We start from the raw sequence: 23,857 nt of genomic DNA on the forward strand, positions 1-23,857 counted from the left end.
GAGAGGAGGACAGTGTGAAGATGGGGTTAGAGATATGGGGGAGTGCTCCCAGGAGAACTACAGATACCAGGAGAACTACAGATCCCAGGAGCACTACAGATACCAGGAGAACTGGGAGAACTACAGTTCCCAGAACTACAAATCCCAGGAGAACTACAGAACTACAGATCCCAGGGGAACTGCAGATCCCAGGAGCACTAGGAGATCTACAGATCCCAGGAGAACTACAGATCCCAGGAGAACTACAGATCCCAGGAGAACTACAGATACCAGGAGAACTACAGATCCCAGGAGAACTACAGATCCCAGGAGAACTACAGATCCCAGGAGAACTACAGATACCAGGAGAACTACAGATACCAGGAGAACTACAGATCCCAGGAGAACTACAGATCCCAGGAGAACTACAGATCCCAGGTTTACCTGCCACTTCTTTCTTCCTGAGCGAGTTGGTTTCCTCCTGTGTGACGGCGGTCAGGTGCTCCGTGTGAATGCTGCTGAGGGACAGAGGCTGTTAGTCGGACATCTTGGTGACATCCTGTGAAACTCATGAATCATTTCAGAGGCTTCAAGAAGCTCCGGCATTTTCCACAGGGCCTCAGTCATGAGGTTCATTCTGAAACTCTGGTTACTCTCGCACTTTGGCTTCAGCACTAGATGATGCTCTCAGCCACTTGTTTAGAAGGGAGATGCACTTGTGAGTTCTGGAGAGTAGCAGCACACTGACTACCCCTAACCCTAACCCTAGCCCTCTAACCCCAACCCCAACCCTAACCCTAACCCTCTAACCCCAACCCTAGCCCTAGCCCTAACCCTAACCCTAACCCTAACCCTCTAACCCCAACCCCAACCCTAACCCTAACCCTCTAACCCCAACCCTAGCCCTAGCCCTAACCCTAACCCTAACCCTAACCCTCTAACCCCAACCCTAACCCTAACCCTCTAACCCCAACCCTAGCCCTAGCCCTAACCCTAACCCTAACCCTAACCCTCTAACCCCAACCCTAGCCCTAACCCTCTAACCCCAACCCTAGCCCTAACCCTAACCCTAACCCTAACCCTAACCCTCTAACCCCAACCCTAGCCCTAACCCTCTAACCCCAACCCTAGCCCTAACCCTAACCCTAACCCTCTAACCCCAACCCTAGCCCTAACCCTCTAACCCCAACCCTAGCCCTAACCCTAACCCTAACCCTCTAACCCCAACCCTAGCCCTAACCCTCTAACCCCAACCCTAACCCTAACCCTAACCCTCTAACCCCAACCCTAGCCCTAACCCTCTAACCCCAACCCTAGCCCTAACCCTAACCCTAACCCTAACCCTCTAACCCCAACCCTAGCCCTAACCCTCTAACCCCAACCCTAGCCCTAACCCTCTAACCCCAACCCTAGCCCTCTAACCCCAACCCTAGCCCTAACCCTCTAACCCCAACCCTAGCCCTAACCCTCTAACCCCAACCCTAGCCCTCTAACCCCAACCCTAGCCCTAGCCCTCTAACCCCAACCCTAGCCCTCTAACCCCAACCCTAGCCCTAGCCCTCTAACCCCAACCCTAGCCCTAGCCCTCTAACCCCAACCCTAGCCCTAGCCCTCTAACCCCAACCCTAGCCCTAACCCTCTAACCCCAACCCTAGCCCTAGCCCTTCAGACGGGGCTCCAGACTCACCGCTCCTCCTCCAGGGACTGCAGGAACTCGGCACTCTTCTTCTGCCTGGAACGAGAGAACACACACCAGACCAGCTCAACACCAGACCGGCTCATAACCAGCTCAACACCAGACCAGCTCAACACCAGACCGGCTCAACACCAGACCAGCTCAACACCAGACCGGCTCATAACCAGACCAGCTCAACACCAGACCAGCTCAACACCAGACCAGCTCAACACCAGACCAGCTCAACACCAGACCAGCTCAACACCAGACCGGCTCATAACCAGCTCAACACCAGACCAGCTCAACACCAGACCAGCTCAACACCAGACCGGCTCATAACCAGCTCAACACCAGACCAGCTCAACACCAGACCGGCTCATAACCAGACCAGCTCAACACCAGACCAGCTCAACACCAGACCAGCTCAACACCAGACCAGCTCAACACCAGACCAGCTCAACACCAGACCGGCTCATAACCAGACCAGCTCAACACCAGACCAGCCCAACACCAGACCGGCTCATAACCAGCTCAACACCAGACCAGCTCAACACCAGACCAGCTCAACACCAGACCAGCCCAACACCAGACCGGCTCATAACCAGCTCAACACCAGACCAGCTCAACACCAGACCGGCTCAACACCAGACCAGACCAGCTCAACACCAGACCAGCTCAACACCAGACCAGCTCAACACCAGACCAGACCAGCTCAACACCAGACCAGCTCAACACCAGACCGGCTCATAACCAGACCAGCTCAACACCAGACCAGCTCAACACCAGACCAGCTCAACACCAGACCAGCTCAACACCAGACCAGACCAGCTCAACACCAGACCAGCTCAACACCAGACCGGCTCATAACCAGACCAGCTCAACACCAGACCAGCTCAACACCAGACCAGCTCAACACCAGACCAGGCTCAACACCAGACCAGCTCAACACCAGACCAGCTCAACACCAGACCAGCTCAACACCAGACCAGCTCAACACAAGACCAGCTCAACACCAGACCAGCTCAACACCAGACAAGGCCCAAGGCCCAACTCACACACACAGCGTCCTCACCGCTTGTTGTCCAGCAGCAGGCTGCTGATGCGGCAAGTGATGCCAAGCTCCGCCTCCCGGACCGTCCCCAGCATGCGGTGCCGCTCGGCCTCCTGGACCTTCTGCTGCAGGGACACGCCCATCTCCACCAGCTCCTGGTGCTACGGGCCGGAGAACACACCCAGGGGGTCACCAGAGAACACACACAGGAGGTCACCAGGAAACACACACAGGAGGTCACCAGGGAACACACCCAGGAGGTCACCAGGGAACACACCCAGGAGGTCACCAGGGAACACACCCAGGAGGTCACCAGGGAACACACCCAGGAGGTCACCAGGGAACACACCCAGGAGGTCACCAGGGAACACACCCAGGAGGTCACCAGGGAACACACCCAGGAGGTCACCAGGGAACACACCCAGGAGGTCACCAGGGACCCAGGAGGTCACCAGAGAACACACCCAGGAGGTCACCAGGGAACACACCCAGGAGGTCACCAGGGCCCAGAGAGCGACTGACTGACTGACTGACTGACTGACTGACTGACTGACTGACTGGCTGGCTGGCTGATTGAATGAATGAATGAATGAATGAATGAATGAATGAATGAATGAATGAATGAATGAATGAATGAATGAATGAATGAATGAATGAATGCATGAATGCATGAATGAATGCATGAATGAATGAATGGATGAATGACTGATTAGGTGAGTGTGTGTGTGTGTGTGTGTTCACCTGTCGGACAGAGAGCAGCATGTCCTCCTTGCGCGTGTTGTTCATCAGCAGGAGGTGTGTGTGTTCCTTCTGCTTCTCCTCCAGGTGGCGCTCAAAGGCCACCTTCTCCTCCTGCTTCTGCATCTGTGTGTGTGTGTGTGTGTTGAGTGAGTGAGTGAGTGAGTGTGTGTGTGTGTGTGTTGAGTGAGTGAGTGAGTGAGTGTGTGTTGAGTGTGTGTGTGTGTGTTGAGTGAGTGAGTGTGTGTGTGTGTGTGTTGAGTGAGTGAGTGAGTGAGTGTGTGTGTGTGTGTTGTGTGCAAACAAGAGAAAGGAGTGGGGTCAGTAATCTTGGTTGGCAGCCATTATTCAAAAATGAAAAATGATTTGCCACATTTGCGTTTTCTATAAAATGAATCCCTCTCTCCTCCTTCCTCGAAAAACAGGAAGGATGCATTTTATAGTTTACTCAGACAGGAAGTCTGTCCTCTACCTTTCTCTTCTCGTACTCGCTGAACTTGCTCTGGACGCACCGAGAGGGAGAGAAGAAGACAGCAGTCATGAAGGAGTCACAATACTGACCCTGTTACTATGACCCAGCTAGTCAAGTCACATTCAATTAGACTGAAGAGAGAGAAAGAATGACTCTGTCAGAGTGAGTGAGACAGAGAGAAGAAAGAAGGAAAGAAAGGAGGAAAGAAGGAAAGAAAGAAAGAAAGAAAGAAGGAAAGAAAGAAAGAAAGAAAGAAAGAAAGAAAGAAAGAAAGAAAGAAAGAAAGAAAGAAAGAAAGAAAGAAAGAAAGAAAGTGACCTAAACAGTGGGGCACACACAGCTGCATACAAAATTGTGACCTTCTCTTAAAATGGCCCCTAAAAATGTTATTCCAGCACACGCTGACAAGATGTCCGCCGGCGGGAGGCTGACTGACCTGCCAGGCCAGCTCCTCGCCGTCCACACAGTCGGAGCTCCGCCCCCCAACGTCAGTCTCCAGGACGGGCAGCAGGTACTGAGACGGAGGACAGTACTCCTCCCCCAGCTCTGACCACACAGAGGAGGGGGGTTAGAGGTGTGTGTGTGTGTGTGTGTGTGTGTGTGTGTGTGTGTGTGTGTGTGTGTGTGGAACCTTTACTCTGGTGGTGTTAAATTACAAAATCATAAAACTTTCTATTTTGAAGATGAGATGACTGAGCACTAGAGGCTACAGCTTCCAGAACTACAGATTTCAATCAATCAGTCAATCAATCAATCAATCAATCAATCAATCAATCAATCAATCACTAGGGCAACAACTTGGTCCAAGTAAAATCTGTGATGACAAAGTCTCAAACTTTTTCAAAATGTCAATGCTTGTCATGTTTAACATTAGCTAGCTACCGCCGCTAACGTTAGATAACTTGAAAGTGTTATTGTCACGGCAAACGGGATGTTGACACCAAAGTGGTGTTACTGGTTTGAATATGAACATCCATGACACGGTCACTAAGAAGTGAGGTTTTCTGACCAGTGCAGAGGAAGCGTTGAATGTCCTCAGTGCCCCCAGTACACACAGAGGCAGGAGGAGACGACATCACTACAGCATCCAGCGTCAGACTCTGACAGGAGAAACACACGCATACGCATGCACATGCGCACACACACACACACACACACACACACACGTTATAATTAAATTACATGTCAAACAACTGAGCACCTTTATCATCAATATGCACATACAACAACATGCGCCCGCACACACACACACACACGCACACACACACGCACACACACACACCTCCAGCGTGCGCACGTGGGCCAGTTCTGGCGGCAGCACCCTGACGCTGTTCTCACTGATGTCCAGCGTGCGCAGGCTGCTCATGCGCCCGATACAGGAGGGCAGCTCAGTCAGGCAGTTCCCTGCAGGGCGACACGGAGAAACCACGTGAAACACACTCAGTATCTCTCTCACACACACACACACACACACACACACACACACACACACACACACACACACACACACACACACACACACACTCTCCTACTACATACTTCCACATATTGAGCTATGGAGCACATCTACCTCTCCAGGAATTACTGTAATTTCAAGTAAAACTGACTTGAAAGGGGCCTTAATCAAATTAAACGGTTCAGCCTGGATATTCCAGGATTACTGCAACTCCCTCCTCGCTGGGGCCCCGGCGTCGGCCATTAAACCCCTCCCTCCTCGCTGGGGCCCCGGCGTCGGCCATTAAACCCCTCCCTCCTCGCTGGGGCCCCGGCGTCGGCCATTAAACCCCTCCCTCCTCGCTGGGGCCCCGGCGTCGGCCATTAAACCCCTCCCTCCTCGCTGGGGCCCCGGCGTCGGCCATTAAAACCCTGGAGCTCGTCCAGAAATCCGCTGCTCGCCTGGTGTTCAATCACCCCAAGTTCTCCCACACAACTTCCCTCCTCCGTTCTCTACACTGGCTCCCTGTAGCGGCTCACATCCAGTTTAAAACTCTGGCGCTAACCTACAGGGCAATGAAAGGAACAGCCCGCTCCTACCTCCAGGCCATGGTCAAACCCTACACCCCCTCCCGACCGCTACGCTCTGCTACCTCAGGGCGACTGGTTGCCCCGTCACTCCAAGGCCCCTGCGGTCGATCGACACGGTCACGGCTCTTCTCTGTCCTGACCCCACGGTCACGGCTCTTCTCTGTCCTGACCCCAGGGTCACGGCTCTTCTCTGTCCTGACCCCAGGGTCACGGCTCTGCTCTGTCCTGACCCCAGGGTCACGGCTCTTCTCTGTCCTGACCCCAGGGTCACGGCTCTGCTCTGTCCTGACCCCAGGGTCACGGCTCTGCTCTGTCCTGACCCCAGGGTCACGGCTCTGCTCTGTCCTGACCCCAGGGTCACAGCTCTTCTCTGTCCTGACCCCAGGGTCACGGCTCTTCTCTGTCCTGACCCCGCAGTGGGGGAATGACCTGCCTACTGACATCGCTTTTGCTTTCGAGCACTAGATTATGCTCTTAGTCACTTGTTTTAGAAAGGAGATGCACTTGTGAGTTCTGGCAAGTAGTAGTGCATTGGCTTTTCCTACGTTAAATGCAATTATTGTTAAGTCTCTTTGGATTAAAGTGTCAGCTAAATGACTAATGTAATGTACTATATCTGAGAAAAACAAACGATCCCAGAGAAAGCCAGCGCCTGATTGGCTGCTCCTCACCTCTGATGTTGAGCGTCTGCAGGAAGCGCAGGTCCCCGATGGCGTCGGGCAGAACCTTGATCTGGTTCCTCTCCACATTCAGCACCTGAGAGGTGAGCAGGACCACGACCACGACCATGAGCATCAGCACGACCACGACCGTGAGCACGACCACGACCACGACCGTGAGCATCAGCACGACCACGACCGTGAGCATCAGCACGACCACGACCGTGAGCACGACCACGACCACGACCGTGAGCATCAGCATCAGCTGCCTTGGACGGCCTTGGTCTTGTTATGCTAGTCCTATGTATGCTTATAGTCTTGTTATGCTAGTCCTATGTATGGTTATAGTCTTGTTATGCTAGTCCTATGTATGCTTATAGTCTTGTTATGCTAGTCCTATGTATGCTTATAGTCTTGTTATGCTAGTCCTATGTATGCTTATAGTCTTGTTATGCTGGTCCTATGTATGCTTATAGTGTTGTTATGCTAGTCCTATGTACTGTATGGTTATAGTCTTGTTATGCTAGTCCTATGTATGGTTATAGTGTTGTTATGCTAGTCCTATGTATGGTTATAGTCTTGTTATGCTAGTCCTATGTATGGTTATAGTGTTGTTATGCTAGTCCTATGTATGCTTATAGTCTTGTTATGCTAGTCCTATGTATGGTTATAGTGTTGTTATGCTAGTCCTATGTATGCTTATAGTCTTGTTATGCTAGTCCTATGTATGGTTATAGTGTTGTTATGCTAGTCCTATGTATGCTTATAGTCTTGTTATGCTAGTCCTATGTATGGTTATAGTGTTGTTATGCTAGTCCTATGTATGCTTATAGTCTTGTTATGCTAGTCCTCTGTATGCTTATAGTCTTGTTATGCTAGTCCTATGTATGCTTATAGTCTTGTTATGCTAGTCCTATGTATGCTTATAGTCTTGTTATGCTAGTCCTCTGTATGCTTATAGTCTTGTTATGCTAGTCCTATGTATGCTTATAGTCTTGTTATGCTAGTCCTATGTATGCTCATAGTCTTGTTATGCTAGTCCTATGTATGGTCATAGTCTTGTTATGCTAGTCCTATGTATGCTTATAGTCTTGTTATGCTAGTCCTCTGTATGCTTATAGTCTTGTTATGCTAGTCCTATGTATGCTTATAGTCTTGTTATGCTAGTCCTATGAATGGTTGGACCTCTCATCAACATCAATCTCAGAACCAGCTATGGGCTTCAAAATTCACAAAGCCCATCTTCAATGATGTGTTTTAACTTTTAGAACATAACTCTATTCTGGGAGTCTCTGTTAAACACATACCTTATTTTCGCCATTGTTCACAAATCAAATTATTTTTTCCCATGGGGATTCAGAGGCGGCGATGATAGAAAGTGACCTCAGATCTCCCCCCTCTACGATGGGGGTTTACCTGCAGGGAGGCCAGCTGGCCCATGTCCTCAGGGAGAGAGGTCAGCTTGTTCTCATGCAGATCCAGGACCTGTGGGAGAAATAGAGACAGAGGAGAGAGAGAGAGGTCAGCTTGTTCTCATGCAGATCCAGGACCTGTGGGAGAAATGGAGACAGAGGAGAGAGAGAGAGAAGAAAAGGAGGATTGATTGGAAAGCCTCGATAGCCCTCCCACTATGCCCCTCCCTAGAAACCACTGTCCCAAAACCATCAAATAACACAACAGAATCAGTAGTTTATTGACACACAGACAGACACAGACACACAAAGAGGCTTTTCTTTGAACCGTTGTTAGGAACAAACTTATGGAGGGAGCTTAGGAAAATGTTGGTGAATGACGGCCATTGTTGGCCCATCCTTTGACCAGCATTCTCCAAGGCCTCCTCCCCCCCAGGACAGAGGCCCCCAGGTGTCTCCCCCCAGGACAGAGCCCCCCCCCCCCCAGGCCAGAGCCCCCCAGGCCCCCCCCCCCAGGCCAGAGCCCTCCCCCCCCCCAGGCCAGAGCCCCCCAGGCCTCCCCCCCCAGGCCAGAGCCCCACATGACAGAGCCATCCCCCCCCAGGCCAGAGCCCCACATGACAGAGCCCTCCCCCCCCCAGGCCAGAGCCCCCCAGGCCAGAGCCCCCCCCCCCCAGGCCAGACCCGCCCTCCTGGTCGGCCTGTTCATCCAGGTCTGGTCCACTGTTCTGACACCGCTGCCCCAGCACACAACCACAAACACACTGGCTAGAATACGCTGTAGAACATGTTCAGCATTGCTCTATCGGCTCTGTCTCTCCTTGTGGACTCTGTGGGCCACTGAGACAGCAGTTTAGTCCAGGTCAGCTCGTCTGAGACAGCAGTTTAGTCCAGGTCAGCTCGTCTGAGACAGCAGTTTAGTCCAGGTCAGCTCGTCTGAGACAGCAGTTGAGTCCAGGTCAGCTCAGGTCAGACAGCAGTTGAGTCCAGGTCAGACAGCAGTTTAGTCCAGGTCAGCTCGTCTTTAGTCCAGGTCAGACAGCAGTTTAGTCCAGGTCAGCTCGTCTGAGACAGCAGTTGAGTCCAGGTCAGCTCAGGTCAGACAGCAGTTTAGTCCAGGTCAGACAGCAGTTTAGTCCAGGTCAGCTCGTCTTTAGTCCACCCACCTTCAGGGTCACCAGGGAGCTGATGCAGCAGCCTTTAGGGACCAGAGTCCTCAGCTGGTTGTCATGGAGAATGAGGACCTGGGTGGGGAATAAGACATACAAGGATTTGATTGGCTACGACCTGTTCTATAGAGAGAGCCTTCCGCCGAGCGCCTGCAACATGAACGCTTTCCCCTGATCCTGAATATAGCATAATATATGAGGGTAATGTAGAGCTATTATAATATTACTTAAATTGATCCTATCCTGCCCGGTCTACAGTCCTCCAGCTCAGAGGAGCCGGGGGCAACTGAACTGGTTACGAGCTCCATTCCTGCATCATCCTACATCCCCTCCCCCTTTCAGACATCACAGATCTGATATGACAGGGTTGGTGGCAGCTTTCACCTATCTGATCATGTTAGATCAGAGATTATGTTATTCAGAAATCCCCTGAATGGTGCATTGTTAAGAGCAGGTTTTTCCTGCAGAGAGGATTTTTTGGCCCCCAAAGAGATTTGAGCCAGAGCCAAAGGAAAATCCCCAGTGCCAAAATGCTAAAAATTTAGAATAAAAATAGAAATTCAAATCCTCTCCAAATGTGTTTGATAGCTTGTTTCAAGTGCAGCCCATCCCTCTTTCTTGCATTGTCCATGGTTTGGACCACTAGTAATCGAGATAATTAATAGACAGGTTATCAGTATCTTAAACATTTTGTCTTCATATCTATTTTGTGTCAGGAGTCAGGATATTTCCCACGATTGTGAAAAGTGAGCTTAATCAGAACGACAGCAAAGAATATAGGCCTATACTGTATATGCTGCTAGTCTACTCCCCAAAACATGGTGTGCCCATCACCCCCCAAAGACCCATTCTGAGCCAGGAGAAACCCTGTAAGAGTATTCAATTACATTACATTTACATTACAGTCATTTAGCAGACGCTTTTATCCAAAGCGACTTGCAATAATTGACCTTAATAATGACCTTAATAACGACCCTACCTTCTTCTGTAGCACCTTGCATATGGAGAGGGCGCTACTCGGGACCTGCACAACACAAGACAGGGTTAGGGTTAGGTCTGAGTCTTTATCATCAACACTACTGAACACAAGACAGTTAGAGGTCTGAGTCTTTATCATCAACACTACTGAACACAAGACAGTTAGAGGTCTGAGTCTTTATCATCAACACTACTGAACACAAGACAGTTAGAGGTCTGAGTCTTTATTATCATTCCTACTGAACACAAGACAGTTAGAGGTCTGAGTCTTTATCATCAACACTACTGAACACAAGACAGTTAGAGGTCTGAGTCTTTATCATCAACACTACTGAACACAAGACAGTTAGAGGTCTGAGTCTTTATCATCAACACTACTGAACACAAGACAGTTAGAGGTCTGAGTCTTTATCATCAACACTACTGAACACAAGACAGTTAGAGGTCTGAGTCTTTATCATCAACACTACTGAACACAAGACAGTTAGAGGTCTGAGTCTTTATCATCAACACTACTGAACACAAGACAGTTAGAGGTCTGAGTCTTTATCATCAACACTACTGAACACAAGACAGTTAGAGGTCTGAGTCTTTATCATCAACACTACTGAACACAAGACAGTTAGAGGTCTGAGTCTTTATCATCAACACTACTGAACACAAGACAGTTAGAGGTCTGAGTCTTTATCATCAACACTACTGAACACAAGACAGTTAGAGGTCTGAGTCTTTATTATCAATCCTACTGAACACAAGACAGTTAGAGGTCTGAGTCTTTATTATAATTCCTACTGAACACAAGACAGTTAGAGGTCTGAGTCTTTATTATCATTCCTACTGAACACAAGACAGTTAGAGGTCTGAGTCTTTATTATCAACACTACTGAACACAAGACAGTTAGAGGTCTGAGTCTTTATTATCATTCTTACTGAACACAAGACAGTTAGAGGTCTGAGTCTTTATTATCATTCCTACTGAACACAAGACAGTTAGAGGTCTGAGTCTTTATTATCAACACTACTGAACACAAGACAGTTAGAGGTCTGAGTCTTTATTATCATTCCTACTGAACACAAGACAGTTAGAGGTCTGAGTCTTTATTATCATTCCTACTGAACACAAGACAGTTAGAGGTCTGAGTCTTTATCATCATTCCTACTGAACACAAGACAGTTAGAGGTCTGAGTCTTTATTATCATTCCTACTGACAGATATGACGTTGATAATACTGGGCTTCCTAATAGACTGAAGTCACATTTGACCTTCATGAATGAATTCATCAAGAATTTATCATCAGCACATCCATGTCTGGCTTTCCAACTATAATTCCAACTCACCTCAGAGAGTTCAACTATAATTCCAACTCACCTCAGAGAGTTCACAAGCTGAGATGTCCATGATGTCATCAGCACCTGCCTCTTTAGACTGCAGAGTAAAGAGAGGGATGTTAGCTGCTCAGATACGTCACAGGCACAGTGTCGCTCCACTATTTTTAGGCTGCACAATCATCCAGAAGTGTTCATGAAACCCACGAACAGACAAATTTCTCTCTAGCACACACACGCACACACACACACACACACACACACAGGTCTCACCAGGTATAGTTGGTACTCAAGGCGTTTCTTGGCGTCATCGCTGGCCTTCTTTTTTCTGAAGAAGAGAGGCATTCTGGGTACTGTCTGTGTCTCTGGGTGCATGTATCTCTGGGCAGATCAGTCTGTACCTGACAGGCGTGGAGTCTGAGCCCCTGCCCACCCCTCCCCGCAGATAGAGAAATCAGAGAGGTTGTCCTATCACTTCTGGTTTGGGGGTGGGGTAGCTGTCTCACCAACACTGTGGATCAGGAAGAGAGAGAGAGTTCAGGCCCAGTCTGAACCTGGATAACATGATGATCATGATGGGTAGAGAGAGTTCAGGCCCACTCTGAGACTGGATAATATGATGATCATGATGGGTAGAGAGAGTTCAGGCCCAGTCTGAACCTGGATAATAGATGATCATGATGGGTTCCTCCAGGGCCACTCGAGCAGAAGATCAGGGAAGGTCTGTGCATTTGCTCAGAATATACTAAATATATATTGCTAGCTAAATCAATAACGTGACTGTAGCATCTTCCTTGTCATAGCATAGCGGGGAACCTGCTGTAACCTAGTTAAACCTACCAATACAATGTGATTCTGACAGCTGGCTAACGAAGCTAGTGCTAACGATCTAGGACAGATTCATGAACGCCCCTGTGTGTGTTACCAGCTGGTTCCTGGCTAGCTAACCCTAACCCTGTGTGTGTTCCCAGCTAGTTCCTGGCTAGCTAACCCTAACCCTAACCCTGTGTGTGTTCCCAGCTAGTTCCTGGCTAGTCCTCCCTGTGTGTTACCAGCTAGTTCCTGGCTAGCTCCAGCACCCCGGCTAGGCTAGCGACTCAGCAACTTAACCCAACTATCTAGCTAGAGGTCTATCACTGCTAGCTTGTTGGCTAGCGTAGTTACAGTAGGACATTATAATGCTAATGTTAGCCTAGCTACCTAACGGGTCCTGGTTAGTGCTATAGCTGCGCTAGCTGGGTAAAGTCTTTACTAACCTGCTTGAATGAGTCGTGAAGGAATCCTGGCCTAAGAAAGAATGATGTTCTATACAGAACAATAACCAGCCATCTAGGTCATTAATATATCAGATATAGATAGATATATAGATATAGATAGATATATAGCTAGATGTGTATATATATCCAGATATATCTGATGTCCTGCGACCCAAACATGAAAAGGGATCAGCTGTGTTTTCCCGTAAGCCCCGCCCACCACGTGACCTGCCCCTGGACGTGACAACAGAGAAATCACGTGAGATGACCCATTCTCGCGAGATGTTCCCGTCCTTATAAGCCCTCTCTTCTCGCCATCTTTCCTTTCCCTCTCCCTCTCTTAGCGGTGAAGGTGCATCAGTAACTCGGTCGTCCCGAACCCGGGTTCATCCGACACCCTCACCCCCCAGCTGAACTGAGCATCAACATGCCGCCCAAGTTCGACCCCACCGAGATTAAAGTTGGTATGTTTGGAATCTACTGTGAAGAAGAACCTTGCTTCTGTTTCAGGTTCAGCCAAGATGGAGGCGGTCTCTGGTCTGTGAACCCATGCTGGGCCTCCTCGCCATGAGGGACCAGAGAACATGGTAAAGTCCCCGGATGAGAGAACATGGTAAAGTCCCCGGATGAAGAGGAGTTCTCTTGGTTCATGTTAAGGGACCAGTTGTGAACTCGGTATCAAATTGAGTAACTAACGTTAGTTTTCCGCTTGTCCCGGTAGCAGCTCGTCCCGGTAGCAGCTCGTCCCGGTAGCCGCTGGTCCCGGTAGCCCACGTGGGTGCGCAGCTAACCTGGATGGGTTCAGGCTAGCTAGCAGGCTAACATGAGATAGATGGGTTCAGGCTAGCAGGCTAACATGAGATAGATGGGTTCAGGCTAGCTAGCTAGCAGGCTAACATTAGATAGATGGGTTCAGGCTAGCTAGCTAGCAGGCTAACATGAGATAGATGGCTATCTAGCCTAGTCGATCCGTTTGATCATCCAACTAGTTTCTATCCTTTCACAGAAGATTAGCCGAGTTGTGTGTCTAGTCTGTGTTTCTCGTGGCTGAGCCGGGATGGTAGAGCCAGGGTGGCCAGGGTTTGTAGGGTTTGTATAGCTGCTGATGTGAGTGACGCTGTTCGCAAGGCAGGTGATATTAACAGTAGTTTAGTTAACTTGCTCTTAGACTAGCTGGCTGGTCCGTTAGATTAGAAGAACTACAAGATGCGGACAACGTTACGAAATAATTTGGCAACTTGTACAATGCTAATGCTAAGAAACGGGAATAGACATTAAGCTCCTACATTCAGATGCTTGTCCAAGACTTTACTATGGGTGCTAATAATATTAGTAATATGGCTCCACAAGGCTGGTTAAAACACCTTCATAATATTAGTAATATGGCTCCACAAGGCTGGTTAAAACACCTTCATAATATTAGTAATATGGTCCACAAGGCTGGTTAAAACACCTTAATAATATTAGTAATATGGTCCACAAGGCTGGTTAAAACAACTTCATCCGTACAAAAATGAGTGACGTGTTAATTGACTACTATAAGTGAAGTTAAGTAAAACTAAAGATGCAAAATATACAAAAGGTATACAATAATGGAATCAGATGAGTGATATGCACAGATTACTTTATAGTTGGGTTAAATGTATAATAATGTTAATTTTACAGCTGTGTTAAGTAGATAAATAACTAATATGATTAAAACTACTTGTAATGTGGGAAATTGCAGATTTAAGATGAATGGCATACAGAATTGTGCACAGAAGATCTGCGTTGTGACTTAATGACTTGCCAGTCAACACATGGGGAAATGACCTTGAGCAGGAGTTGTGCTGGTTTGCTAGTTTGTCAAGCGGGAGAGATGGACGCAGCTGGGAAATGGCTAGTATGTTTAGTGTGAAATGGAAGTATTGAAATGGCTAGTATGTTTAGTGTGGGGACATGTGGCTGGATTCTTAACCCTGTTGTCCTGCCTGCTATAATGCCTCATTCAACAACCAGCAGCATCTAAGCAAGCCCTCGGGGATAACTTCTGTTTTTTGTCTTTAGTGTACATGAGGTGCACAGGAGGAGAAGTGGGAGCCACCTCAGCACTGGCCCCCAAAATCGGACCTCTGGGTCTGGTAAGTGTTAATCTACACAACGCACAGCCTCCCGCCACTACGCCTGTCACAACGCACAGCCTCCCGCCACTACGCCTGTCTCGTGACTGAGTGTAATCCAGTGGAGGCTAAGAGAGACCCAGCTCTAGGAAGCAGGGCTGCCCACACTAATGGGCAACTCTGTGCCGAAAGATCCTGGAACATGTCCCTGCATGACCTGGGTCAAATGCATCTCTGAAGTATTTTGAGGCGCAAGTGAATTTACCAACATATTGAAAAAGAAGAGAAAATCCAAATTTACTTGTATGAATTATCCCCGTTTTCAGAATCGTCTGCCATAACTAATATTAGTTTTCTTCTTACAGTCTCCGAAGAAGGTTGGTGATGACATCGCCAAGGCCACCGGAGACTGGAAGGGCCTGAGGATCACGGTCAAGCTGACCATCCAGAACAGACAGGCCGCGGTACGTTGTCCCACCAGAGTGGAAGCCCTGTTTAGTTGTAGCTGGATTACTGGTTCAACTCCTGGTTTCATGCTGTTTCTCTGTAGGTGGAGGTGGTCCCCTCCGCGTCTGCCCTGATCATCAAGGCCCTGAAGGAGCCTCCTCGTGACAGGAAGAAGGTCAAGAACAGTACGTTTCCGTTTTTGGTTTTGCTCCAGTAGAGACATCCAGGTTAAACTATTCCTGCAAAGTCTAGAGGATTTTCATGGCTTGTCATCAGTCGGCCATATTAGAGTTTTAAGGCTACTGAATGCTAGATGGGTCCATCTGTCTCTAACTATCGACACTTCAGTAGCCCGAAACCCCCAACATGGCTGCCTGACGACGGGCTGTGAACACCCATTTTGGATCAGCTGAAGCTGCTCCACAGCCTCCCGCCACTATGCCTGTCTCGTGACTGAGTGTAATCCAGTGGAGGCTAAGAGAGACCCAGCTCTAGGAAACAGGGCTGCCCACACTAATGGACAACTCTGTGCCGAAAGTTCTGGAACACTTGACCGCTGCCATGTCCCTCCTGTCCTGCTCTCTGTAGCATCACCTGCTGATACTGGTAAATCAGTTAAACTGTCTTGTCATCTAAGCCATCCTTCTTTGTTTGCAGTCAAGCACAGCGGCAGCGTGACCTTCGAAGAGATCGTCGGCATCGCTCGTGTGATGAGAGCTCGCTCCATCGCCAGGGAGCTCTCTGGTAAGATCTCTAGTTAGAACCCTCCTTCGCTGCTCTAAGTGTACTGCTTCCCCAGAGGGTAAAGAGCTGCTTAGTGTACTGCTTCCCCAGAGGGTAAAGAGCTGCTTAGTGTACTGCTTCCCCAGAGGGTAAAGGGCTGCTTAGTGTACTGCTTCCCCAGAGGGTAAAGAGCTGCTTAGTGTACTGCTTCCCCAGAGGGTAAAGAGCTGCTTAGTGTACTGCTTCCCCAGAGGGTGAAGAGCTGCTTAGTGTACTGCTTCCCCAGAGGGTAAAGAGCTGCTTAGTGTACTGCTTCCCCAGAGGGTAAAGAGCTGCTTAGTGTACTGCTTCCCCAGAGGGTAAAGACCTGCTCTTAGTGTACTGCTTCCCCAGAGGGTAAAGAGCTGCTTAGTGTACTGCTTCCCCAGAGGGTAAAGACCTGCTCTTAGTGTACTGCTTCCCCAGAGGGTAAAGAGCTGCTTAGTGTACTGCTTCCCCAGAGGGTAAAGGGCTGCTTAGTGTACTGCTTCCCCAGAGGGTAAAGGGCTGCTTAGTGTACTGCTTCCCCAGAGGGTAAAGAGCTGCTTAGTGTACTGCTTCCCCAGAGGGTAAAGAGCTGCTTAGTGTACTGCTTCCCCAGAGGGTAAAGAGCTGCTTAGTGTACTGCTTCCCCAGAGGGTAAAGAGCTGCTTAGTGTACTGCTTCCCCAGAGGGTAAAGAGCTGCTTAGTGTACTGCTTCCCCAGAGGGTAAAGAGCTGCTCTAAGTGTACTTCTTCCCCAGAGGGTAAAGAGCTGCTTAGTGTACTGCTTCCCCAGAGGGTAAAGAGCTGCTTAGTGTACTGCTTCCCCAGAGGGTGAAGAGCTGCTTAGTGTACTGCTTCCCCAGAGGGTAAAGAGCTTCTTTCCTGGGAGCTGAGCACCAGGATGTCTCTGAATCACATGATGCCTCAGTAGCACAGCCTCCCGCCACTACGCCTGTCTCGTGACTGAGTGTAATCCAGTGGAGGCTAAGAGAGACCCAGCTCTAGGAAGCAGGGCTGCCCACACTAATGGGCAACTCTGTGCCGAAAGATTCTGGAACAAACTACTCTGCATACTTGATTTAAATCCAAGAGTAGTATTTTTGGCTTGGGCTTAAATGTCGTCTTCCTTTCTCAGGAACCATCAAGGAGATCCTGGGAACCGCCCAGTCGGTGGGCTGCACCATCGATGGCCGCCCACCCCATGATGTCATCGATGACATCAACAGTGGCAAGGTGGAGTGCCCATCTGATTAAAATGGAAAGAGGAGAAAGTTATTTCTTAATAAAGAATTTAAGAAACATTTCTGTCTGGCATTTCATCCTTTAACACTCAAATTGATATAGCTTGCCATGTTGGTGAAGAGCTTGGAGAACTGTAAGCTGTATGGAGTTATTAGCCATTTTATTATTACAGGGCAAACCTGCTTGTCTGGCCAGTGCCTTGCTGTTAGAATGGCCCCACACCCTACCTGATTAACACAATGGATGAATATGCACACCTAGAAATGTAGGCATATTAAATCCATTTACTTACAAGCTGGTCAGCCATATGTATGCATTTCCAAGAAATAATGCAACACTTTTATACAAGAATGTTTATTGAAAATCGACGTCAGTGCTACAAAAGTACAAATGTATACAAATAAATTCTGTACATAAAGGTTTATGTCCTAATGCAAATAAACGGAACAATCTTTTGATAGGAAAATGTTATTTTACCTGCATGGTTTGTGGGCTCAAAAGCTCTGGTACATCTATATTTCCTGATTCTCCAATTCTAAAGGTTTGCCCTGAACCTAACTTCAAGAAGCGGCAGAACACGGTGTAAATGTTATGAAGGCAATCCAAGTAGTAATGATTCCAGAATGTCATGCCATAAGTAACCTTAAAAACAGGATGAATCATTTTCATAGAATTCTTTCCAGGTCGAGCTCAGATGGCCCATCCAACCAGATCTGACAAAAATATGAACTATTTTGATGTGGGGCGGCAGAGAGGACGGCTGTACAGAGCAATACGCCAAAATCAATTCTAGCCAACGCAAGAATGTTAGTTGGACAGAACCAAACCAGTTATCCAAAATGACCTAGTTACAAATAATTTGTACAATTTCACTGTTGCATCTGAAAACAATGACTTCCAAGACAGGTTTAGAAAGTTGTAATTCTTAGTGGCATAAGGTCGTCCTGATGAGTTGAGCAGGTTTTCATTGTGCTTAGTCTCAGTGAACATGGCTGCTGGCCTGGTCTGATGGAATACACCCCTGGTCTGATGGAATACACCCCTGGTCTGATGGAATAGACCCCTGGTCTGATGGAATACACCCCTGGTCTGATGGAATAGACCCCTGGCCTGATGGAATACACCCCTGGTCTGATGGAATAGACCCCTGGTCTGATGGAATACACCCCTGGTCTGATGGAATAGACCCCTGGCCTGATGGAATACACCCCTGGTCTGATGGAATACACCCCTCAGCCTACAGCTTTGTTCAAATAATTAGAAAATGCACATTCATTCCAAGAAATTGGCATATTTCTTTTCATGGATTTAAGAGATTTGTCTAGTGTATGAAATAGGGTAAAAAACTCCCTCTGGTCCATGTGTACACAAACAAGGCCCTCACATGGACAGGGTGAGGGGGGCAGTCAAACCCAGGATTCACACTGGCTAAACGGTCTAAACAGAAAGAGTGGAACACAACCATTCATGTTTCCTCAGCTGGAACCTCAAGAGGCAGAAAGGATGCATTTCTAAAACGATTTGAACCGAGACTATCGCCCCTCTGGTCAGTGGGCGCTCTGAAGGAGTGAGAGTTAGTGGAGGTCAGTCCTTAGTTCTCCACTTCCTCTTCCTCCGCCTCGTTCTCGGCCTCTTGCTCCTCCTCCATGTGCTCCTCCTCCTCCTCCTCTTCCCGGCTCTTGTCGTTCTCCTCGGCGTCCGTCTTTTTCTCCTTGTCCTTCCGCTTCTGCTCCGACGCTTCTTTCTTCCCCTTCTGGCCTTTCTTATGGGCTGAGAGAGAACAGGAACACAGTTCTACATGTTCAATAACACAGTTCTACATGTTCAATAACACAGTTATACTTATTCAATAACACAGTTATACTTATTCAATAACACAGTTATACTTATTCAATAACACAGTTATACATGTTCAGTGTTGGAACAATAACAGTGTCATCAGCAGAAGCATGTTCAGTGGTGTTAAGTCATTAAGTCCTCGTGGTGAGTAAGAGGAGTCTATTAGGTTGCTGTAAATCTCCACCCACAAGTATATGACCCTGAGTCAGAGCACACAGCAGTGCAGTAGATGGATACATTACAACTGCATTGTGGGAGACCTGGCGTGTCATGTAAATATATCGGGGTCCAGGCAGGTCTAAACAATAAGTGGTCCTGACCTCCAGTCCCACACACTGCTGACAACCAGCTACTTCTAGGATGAGGGGCCGTTTCCAGCATGTTTGGAGATGCACTGTGAGAATCATCTGAACTCACCCTCCAGATGCACTGTTACCCAGTGAGAATCATCTGAACTCACCCTCCAGATGCACAGTTACACAGTGAGAATCATCTGAACTCACCCTCCAGATGCACTGTTACACAGTGAGAATCATCTGAACTCACCCTCCAGATGCACAGTTACACAGTGAGAATCATCTGAACTCACCCTCCAGATGCACTGTTACCCAGTGAGAATCATCTGAACTCACCCTCCAGATGCACAGTTACACAGTGAGAATCATCTGAACTCACCCTCCAGAGCGTCACGCAGAGGCTGCAGGAAGCGCTCAAACTCCATCTCCTCCATGGCCGCCAGCACATCCCCGGCATTCAGAGTTTTCCGCTTGGCCTTCATGGCGAAGTTGTTGGCACTATTAACAGAAAAGAGGGTTAGGAAGAAACAACACTGATCATAGTTTAAAGCTGCAGTATATAACTTAAGGGTGGCTGTGGTTTAGGAGGTAGAGCAGGTCGTCCTATGATCGTAGGGTCGGCGGTTCGAATCCAGGCATGTCTAAGTGTCCCTGGGCAAGACACCCGAAGCCCAAACTGCTCCCAGTGAGCAGGCTGGCACCCACAGGGCAGGTGGCGCTATTAGTGTGTGAATGAGAGGCCGTTGGAAAGCGCTTTGGATAAAAGTGCTCTAACCCAGCGCTAACTAGCAAGCTATGAGGGAATGTTCCATCTACCAGGAGAGGTTCAGACTCAGGGTTTGAGGGTCTGGTCCACCTCAGCACGCCTCTGCATGCCACACATGCACACTTTCAACCAGGTGTGGCCTTGGCTCTATGGGAGGAGCCACCCTCACTTTTTTATGTTTAAATGTTCTGCTGTCGCCCCGACACAGAGGGGCTCAATCACTTCTCCTCTCTCACGATTTATCAAAGCAATATTTAAACTCTTACATACTGCACCTTTAACATGTGGGCAAGCCACGAATCAATGTCTTAGTACATTAGCATCACCAGTGTTGGATACACTGGTGTTGAGTTAAACTGCTGAGTAGTTCATATTACCATGATGTTGCATAGAGGACGAACACACTGGCTGCTTGAGAGATGGCTCGTCTGGCTTCCTTCGACACATTCACTCCATCTGGAAGCTGGCCCAAAATGGTATGGAGAGAGGTTGCTATTATAATTGTAAAGTACTTATTCGACTGCACATAGCTGGACACAATGACACAGAGGGGCTGCGATAATCACCAACCTGCTAGCCATGCTTATATGAAGGAGTCAAGGCACACACGTTTTAGCCAATAGTGAAATGAAATTGTCCATGCCACAATCTGCATGTCAGACGCCGTGTTTGTGGATATTGTGACAGCTGATCTATCCAGACCCACGCAGCTGAGCTATCCAGACCCACGCAGCTGATCTATCCAGACCCACGCAGCTGAGCTATCCAGACCCACGCAGCTGATCTATCCAGACCCACGCAGCTGAGCTATCAGACCCACGCAGCTGATCTATCAGACCCACGCAGCTGATCTATCAAGACCCACGCAGCTGAGCTATCCAGACCCACGCAGCTGATCTATCCAGACCCACGCAGCTGATCTATCCAGACCCACGCAGCTGATCTATCCAGACCCACGCAGCTGATCTATCAGACCCACGCAGCTGATCTATCCAGACCCACGCAGCTGATCTATCCAGACCCACGCAGCTGATCTATCAGACCCACGCAGCTGAGCTATCCAGACCCACGCAGCTGATCTATCAGACCCACGCAGCTGATCTATCAGACCCACGCAGCTGATCTATCCAGACCCACGCAGCTGAGCTATCCAGACCCACGCAGCTGAGCTATCCAGACCCACGCAGCTGAGCTATCAGACCCACGCAGCTGATCTATCAGACCCACGCAGCTGAGCTATCAGACCCACGCAGCTGATCTATCCAGACCCACGCAGCTGATCTATCAGACCCACGCAGCTGATCTATCCAGACCCACGCAGCTGATCTATCAGACCCACGCAGCTGATCTATCAGACCCACGCAGGTGAACAAGTGCACTTTGACTCACCGCCTCCTTGATGATGCGAGTGATCACCGCGTTGGGGAGATTGAGGTCCTCTGGTCTCTCAGCCATCACTTCGCTGGGGATGCCTCGTTAGTTAGTTAGTTAGTTAGTAAGATGTAAAGACTGAGACCTCGTAGTAAAGTAGTTAGTAAGATGTAAAGACTGAGACCTCGTAGTAAAGTAGTTAGTAGGATGTAAAGACTGAGACCTCGTAGTAAAGTAGTTAGTAAGATGTAAAGACTGAGACCTCGTAGTAAAGTAGGGCTTAGCTGACCTGGCTGCTGCTGCTAACAGGACAAGCTAACTAGCTAGCTAACCCTAACCCTAGCTACACGCTTTCTAATCCACAAGAACAGCGCTAGCAGATCACACACGTATCCTGGAAACAAACTGGATCTTCTTGTAGCCGTAGTGAGTCGACTCTAGGTACAGTCTGAATTTATTTAGCAGAACAATTTAAATTCAAAGAATCTTGACTAATGACTCAGTCGCACGAGCTGCTGGTTTGTTTTGAGCGCGTTCCCGCGAACCTCTCGATGTGGCTGTGCTTTGAACTTTCAACTTTGACCTTTGAAGAAAATATTATTATTATATATTATTAAAATGTGTTCTGAACATTTTATTTAATGATTCCCCCCCCTTTTTTAGTCAAATTATTCGTTGTTTTTTCAGGCAAGATAAGGTAAAATGTGCGCGCGCTAAATATCCCCCATTAACACGAGACCATCGGTGACCTTTCTGACCTGTCAATCACGCGGACAACAGCCAATAAGGCTGCTTGATTTCTTAAGATCCCGCCTCTGATGATGCCACGTTGTGTTCGTAGATACGTTCGTTTGAAGAAAATGGTTCTTAAAACATACAGAAAACCGTCCTGCAGGCTGCTGTACTATAATGTAATAAGAAAACAAGCTGTACGATACTCCACACCTCCCTCCACACATTAGTTAAGTGAGTTTGTGAGTTCAATTTGGAGTTTGTGAGGCGTCTGGGCCTTCCGCACCTAGCTCACCTGCTCCATCCGAAATCCACATGTCATGGATATATCCTTGTGTAAAATAGTTCAGGCCTTTCTGTAGAAACTCTCTTAGACAAAGTAGTGGTATTTGGCAAATAACAATTAATACAGCAATATTGTCTGTCGTCCTTGAGGGAATCATCAGGTGTTCATTAGACATTAATTTAGCTAGTGGGGCATAGCAACAGTAACTGTGTGTGTGTGTGTGTGTGTGTGGGGGGGGGGGGTTCTGCCAGCGTCCACCGCCAGGTGTTTGGACCCCTGCTTCAGTGCGTGGAACGGCCCGTGTTAGGGGGGCTGCAGGGACCGTGGTGGCGTGGTGTTTAGCGGGGGCGCTGAGAAGGTAGGTGGGGGGAGGTCCGGGAACTCTGCGAGGAGGCGGAGGAACCTGTCCGCATCCGAGAGCGAACGTGCTGGAGTCCACCCCTCCGGGCGGGAGTGCATATGTAGGGGGCAAAGGTCAGTGCATCGACCAGGCGGTGGTTTTAACATCCACCAGTAGGCTAGGCCACAGGCACATAGGAAATCTGCGCAGAGGAGGTGTGTCACAGAGAAATCTGTGTCCAGAGATGGTGTCACGGATGAGGAGCAACCTGCTTGTCTTGCCGATGCTGGGGGCAGGGCCAGTACCGAGCGAGGGGGGTGGGGGCAGGGCCAGTACCGAGCGAGGGGGGTGGGGGCAGGGCCAGTACCGAGCGAGGGGGGTGGGGGCAGGGCCAGTACCGAGCGAGGGGGGTGGGGGCAGGGCCAGTACCGAGCGAGGGGGGGTTGAGGCCAGGAGGGAGCCGAGTAGCCGGATGCTGAGTAGCCAGGAAGAACTCGAGCTCCTCAGCTGGGACACGGCAGGCGGTGATGGTGGTGTTGGCTAGCACTATTTGAACCATTTGATCCAGGAACAACTCTGTGAACAGGAAATTGGGCTTGTGGTCGCCCAGTAGGTCCAGCGTCCGGTCCGTAAGCTCAGACGGCTTGCTGTCTCCTGGGGCCTAGAATGGACACGGAAGAGGAGAGCTGCAGGGTCTTGAGTAGGAGGACCTTGAGCGCCGCAGATTCTCCTTCAGCTGGACGGTCTTAAAGGAGGCTCACCACTGATGCGCTGGATCTCCCGAGCGCCGTAATAATAAGACCACATGTTGTCCTTGACTATTTTTTGTGGGGCGAACTGTGCCTCTCACTGCATGAACCAGGCCGTTGCTGCTGAGGCCTCCCAGAACTCTGGCAGCGTGAGGGAAAGGCCATGTTCAAAGGTAGTCTGAAGACAAATGTTGGGGTCAACA

General features: G+C 49.0%; 3 protein-coding genes across 5 annotated transcripts in view; 1 reads left to right on the top strand and 2 right to left on the bottom strand.

Moving 5' to 3' along the window:
- Window positions 1-12,863, bottom strand: part of lrsam1 (leucine rich repeat and sterile alpha motif containing 1) — a 27,093-nt gene extending 14,230 nt beyond the window's left edge. Inside the window, exons 1-15 of the mRNA XM_084460683.1 lie at window positions 12,741-12,863; window positions 11,758-11,995; window positions 11,528-11,584; window positions 10,160-10,204; window positions 9,178-9,255; window positions 8,016-8,084; window positions 6,612-6,696; window positions 5,198-5,319; window positions 4,925-5,015; window positions 4,352-4,461; window positions 3,916-3,945; window positions 3,447-3,569; window positions 2,727-2,866; window positions 1,667-1,711; window positions 424-494 (exon numbers count right to left, since the gene is read on the bottom strand). Coding sequence (XP_084316809.1) covers window positions 424-494; window positions 1,667-1,711; window positions 2,727-2,866; window positions 3,447-3,569; window positions 3,916-3,945; window positions 4,352-4,461; window positions 4,925-5,015; window positions 5,198-5,319; window positions 6,612-6,696; window positions 8,016-8,084; window positions 9,178-9,255; window positions 10,160-10,204; window positions 11,528-11,584; window positions 11,758-11,859 — 1,168 coding nt within the window. The 5' untranslated portion in view covers window positions 11,860-11,995; window positions 12,741-12,863. The remainder of the gene's footprint in view (window positions 1-423; window positions 495-1,666; window positions 1,712-2,726; window positions 2,867-3,446; window positions 3,570-3,915; window positions 3,946-4,351; window positions 4,462-4,924; window positions 5,016-5,197; window positions 5,320-6,611; window positions 6,697-8,015; window positions 8,085-9,177; window positions 9,256-10,159; window positions 10,205-11,527; window positions 11,585-11,757; window positions 11,996-12,740) is intronic.
- Window positions 12,864-13,068: 205 nt separating this feature from the next.
- rpl12 (ribosomal protein L12) lies at window positions 13,069-17,334 on the top strand. Of its 2 annotated transcripts, none has more exons than XM_084456846.1 (6): window positions 13,069-13,204; window positions 14,787-14,860; window positions 15,205-15,303; window positions 15,390-15,471; window positions 15,944-16,030; window positions 17,169-17,334. In XM_084456846.1, the coding sequence occupies exons 1-6, from the start codon at window positions 13,168-13,170 to the stop codon at window positions 17,285-17,287; spliced, it is 498 nt and encodes a 165-aa protein (XP_084312972.1). In that variant the 5' UTR covers window positions 13,069-13,167; the 3' UTR covers window positions 17,288-17,334. The 2 variants fall into 2 exon arrangements, with proteins under 2 accessions (XP_084312972.1, XP_084312973.1); XM_084456847.1 differs by lacking the exon at window positions 13,069-13,204 and adding an exon at window positions 13,211-13,353.
- A 369-nt stretch (window positions 17,335-17,703) lies between these two features.
- pole3 (polymerase (DNA directed), epsilon 3 (p17 subunit)) lies at window positions 17,704-22,081 on the bottom strand. 2 transcript variants are annotated; one of them, XR_014631064.1, is made up of 5 exons: window positions 21,566-22,081; window positions 20,554-20,639; window positions 19,790-19,908; window positions 18,470-19,045; window positions 17,704-18,280 (listed from the first exon to the last, which is right to left on the bottom strand). XR_014631064.1 is itself a non-coding variant. In XM_084459377.1 (4 exons), the coding sequence occupies exons 1-4, from the start codon at window positions 21,629-21,631 to the stop codon at window positions 18,867-18,869; spliced, it is 450 nt and encodes a 149-aa protein (XP_084315503.1). In that variant the 5' UTR covers window positions 21,632-22,081; the 3' UTR covers window positions 17,704-18,866. The 2 variants fall into 2 exon arrangements, 1 of the variants encoding a protein (XP_084315503.1); XM_084459377.1 differs by having other exon boundaries at window positions 17,704-19,045.
- Window positions 22,082-23,857: the final 1,776 nt, after the last annotated feature.

The sequence above is a fragment of the Borostomias antarcticus genome (assembly GCF_949987555.1).
Source record: "Borostomias antarcticus genome assembly, chromosome: 2".
Taxonomy (NCBI): Eukaryota; Metazoa; Chordata; class Actinopteri; order Stomiiformes; family Stomiidae; genus Borostomias; species Borostomias antarcticus.

Excerpts from the sequence above, each read along its gene's own strand:
- rpl12 (XM_084456846.1), top strand. The coding sequence starts at position 13,168 with ATGCCGCCCAAGTTCGACCCCACCGAGATTAAAGTTG. Across the intron at positions 14,861-15,204 it reads AAATCGGACCTCTGGGTCTG|TCTCCGAAGAAGGTTGGTGA; the intron begins GTAAGTGTTAAT and ends TTCTTCTTACAG. Across the intron at positions 16,031-17,168 it reads CATCGCCAGGGAGCTCTCTG|GAACCATCAAGGAGATCCTG; the intron begins GTAAGATCTCTA and ends TTCCTTTCTCAG.
- pole3 (XM_084459377.1), bottom strand. The coding sequence starts at position 21,631 with ATGGCTGAGAGACCAGAGGACCTCAATCTCCCCAACGCGGTGATCACT. Across the intron at positions 20,640-21,565 it reads CTCGCATCATCAAGGAGGCG|CTTCCAGATGGAGTGAATGT; the intron begins GTGAGTCAAAGT and ends ATTTTGGGCCAG. Across the intron at positions 19,046-19,789 it reads TCTGCGTGACGCTCTGGAGG|CCCATAAGAAAGGCCAGAAG; the intron begins GTGAGTTCAGAT and ends GTTCTCTCTCAG.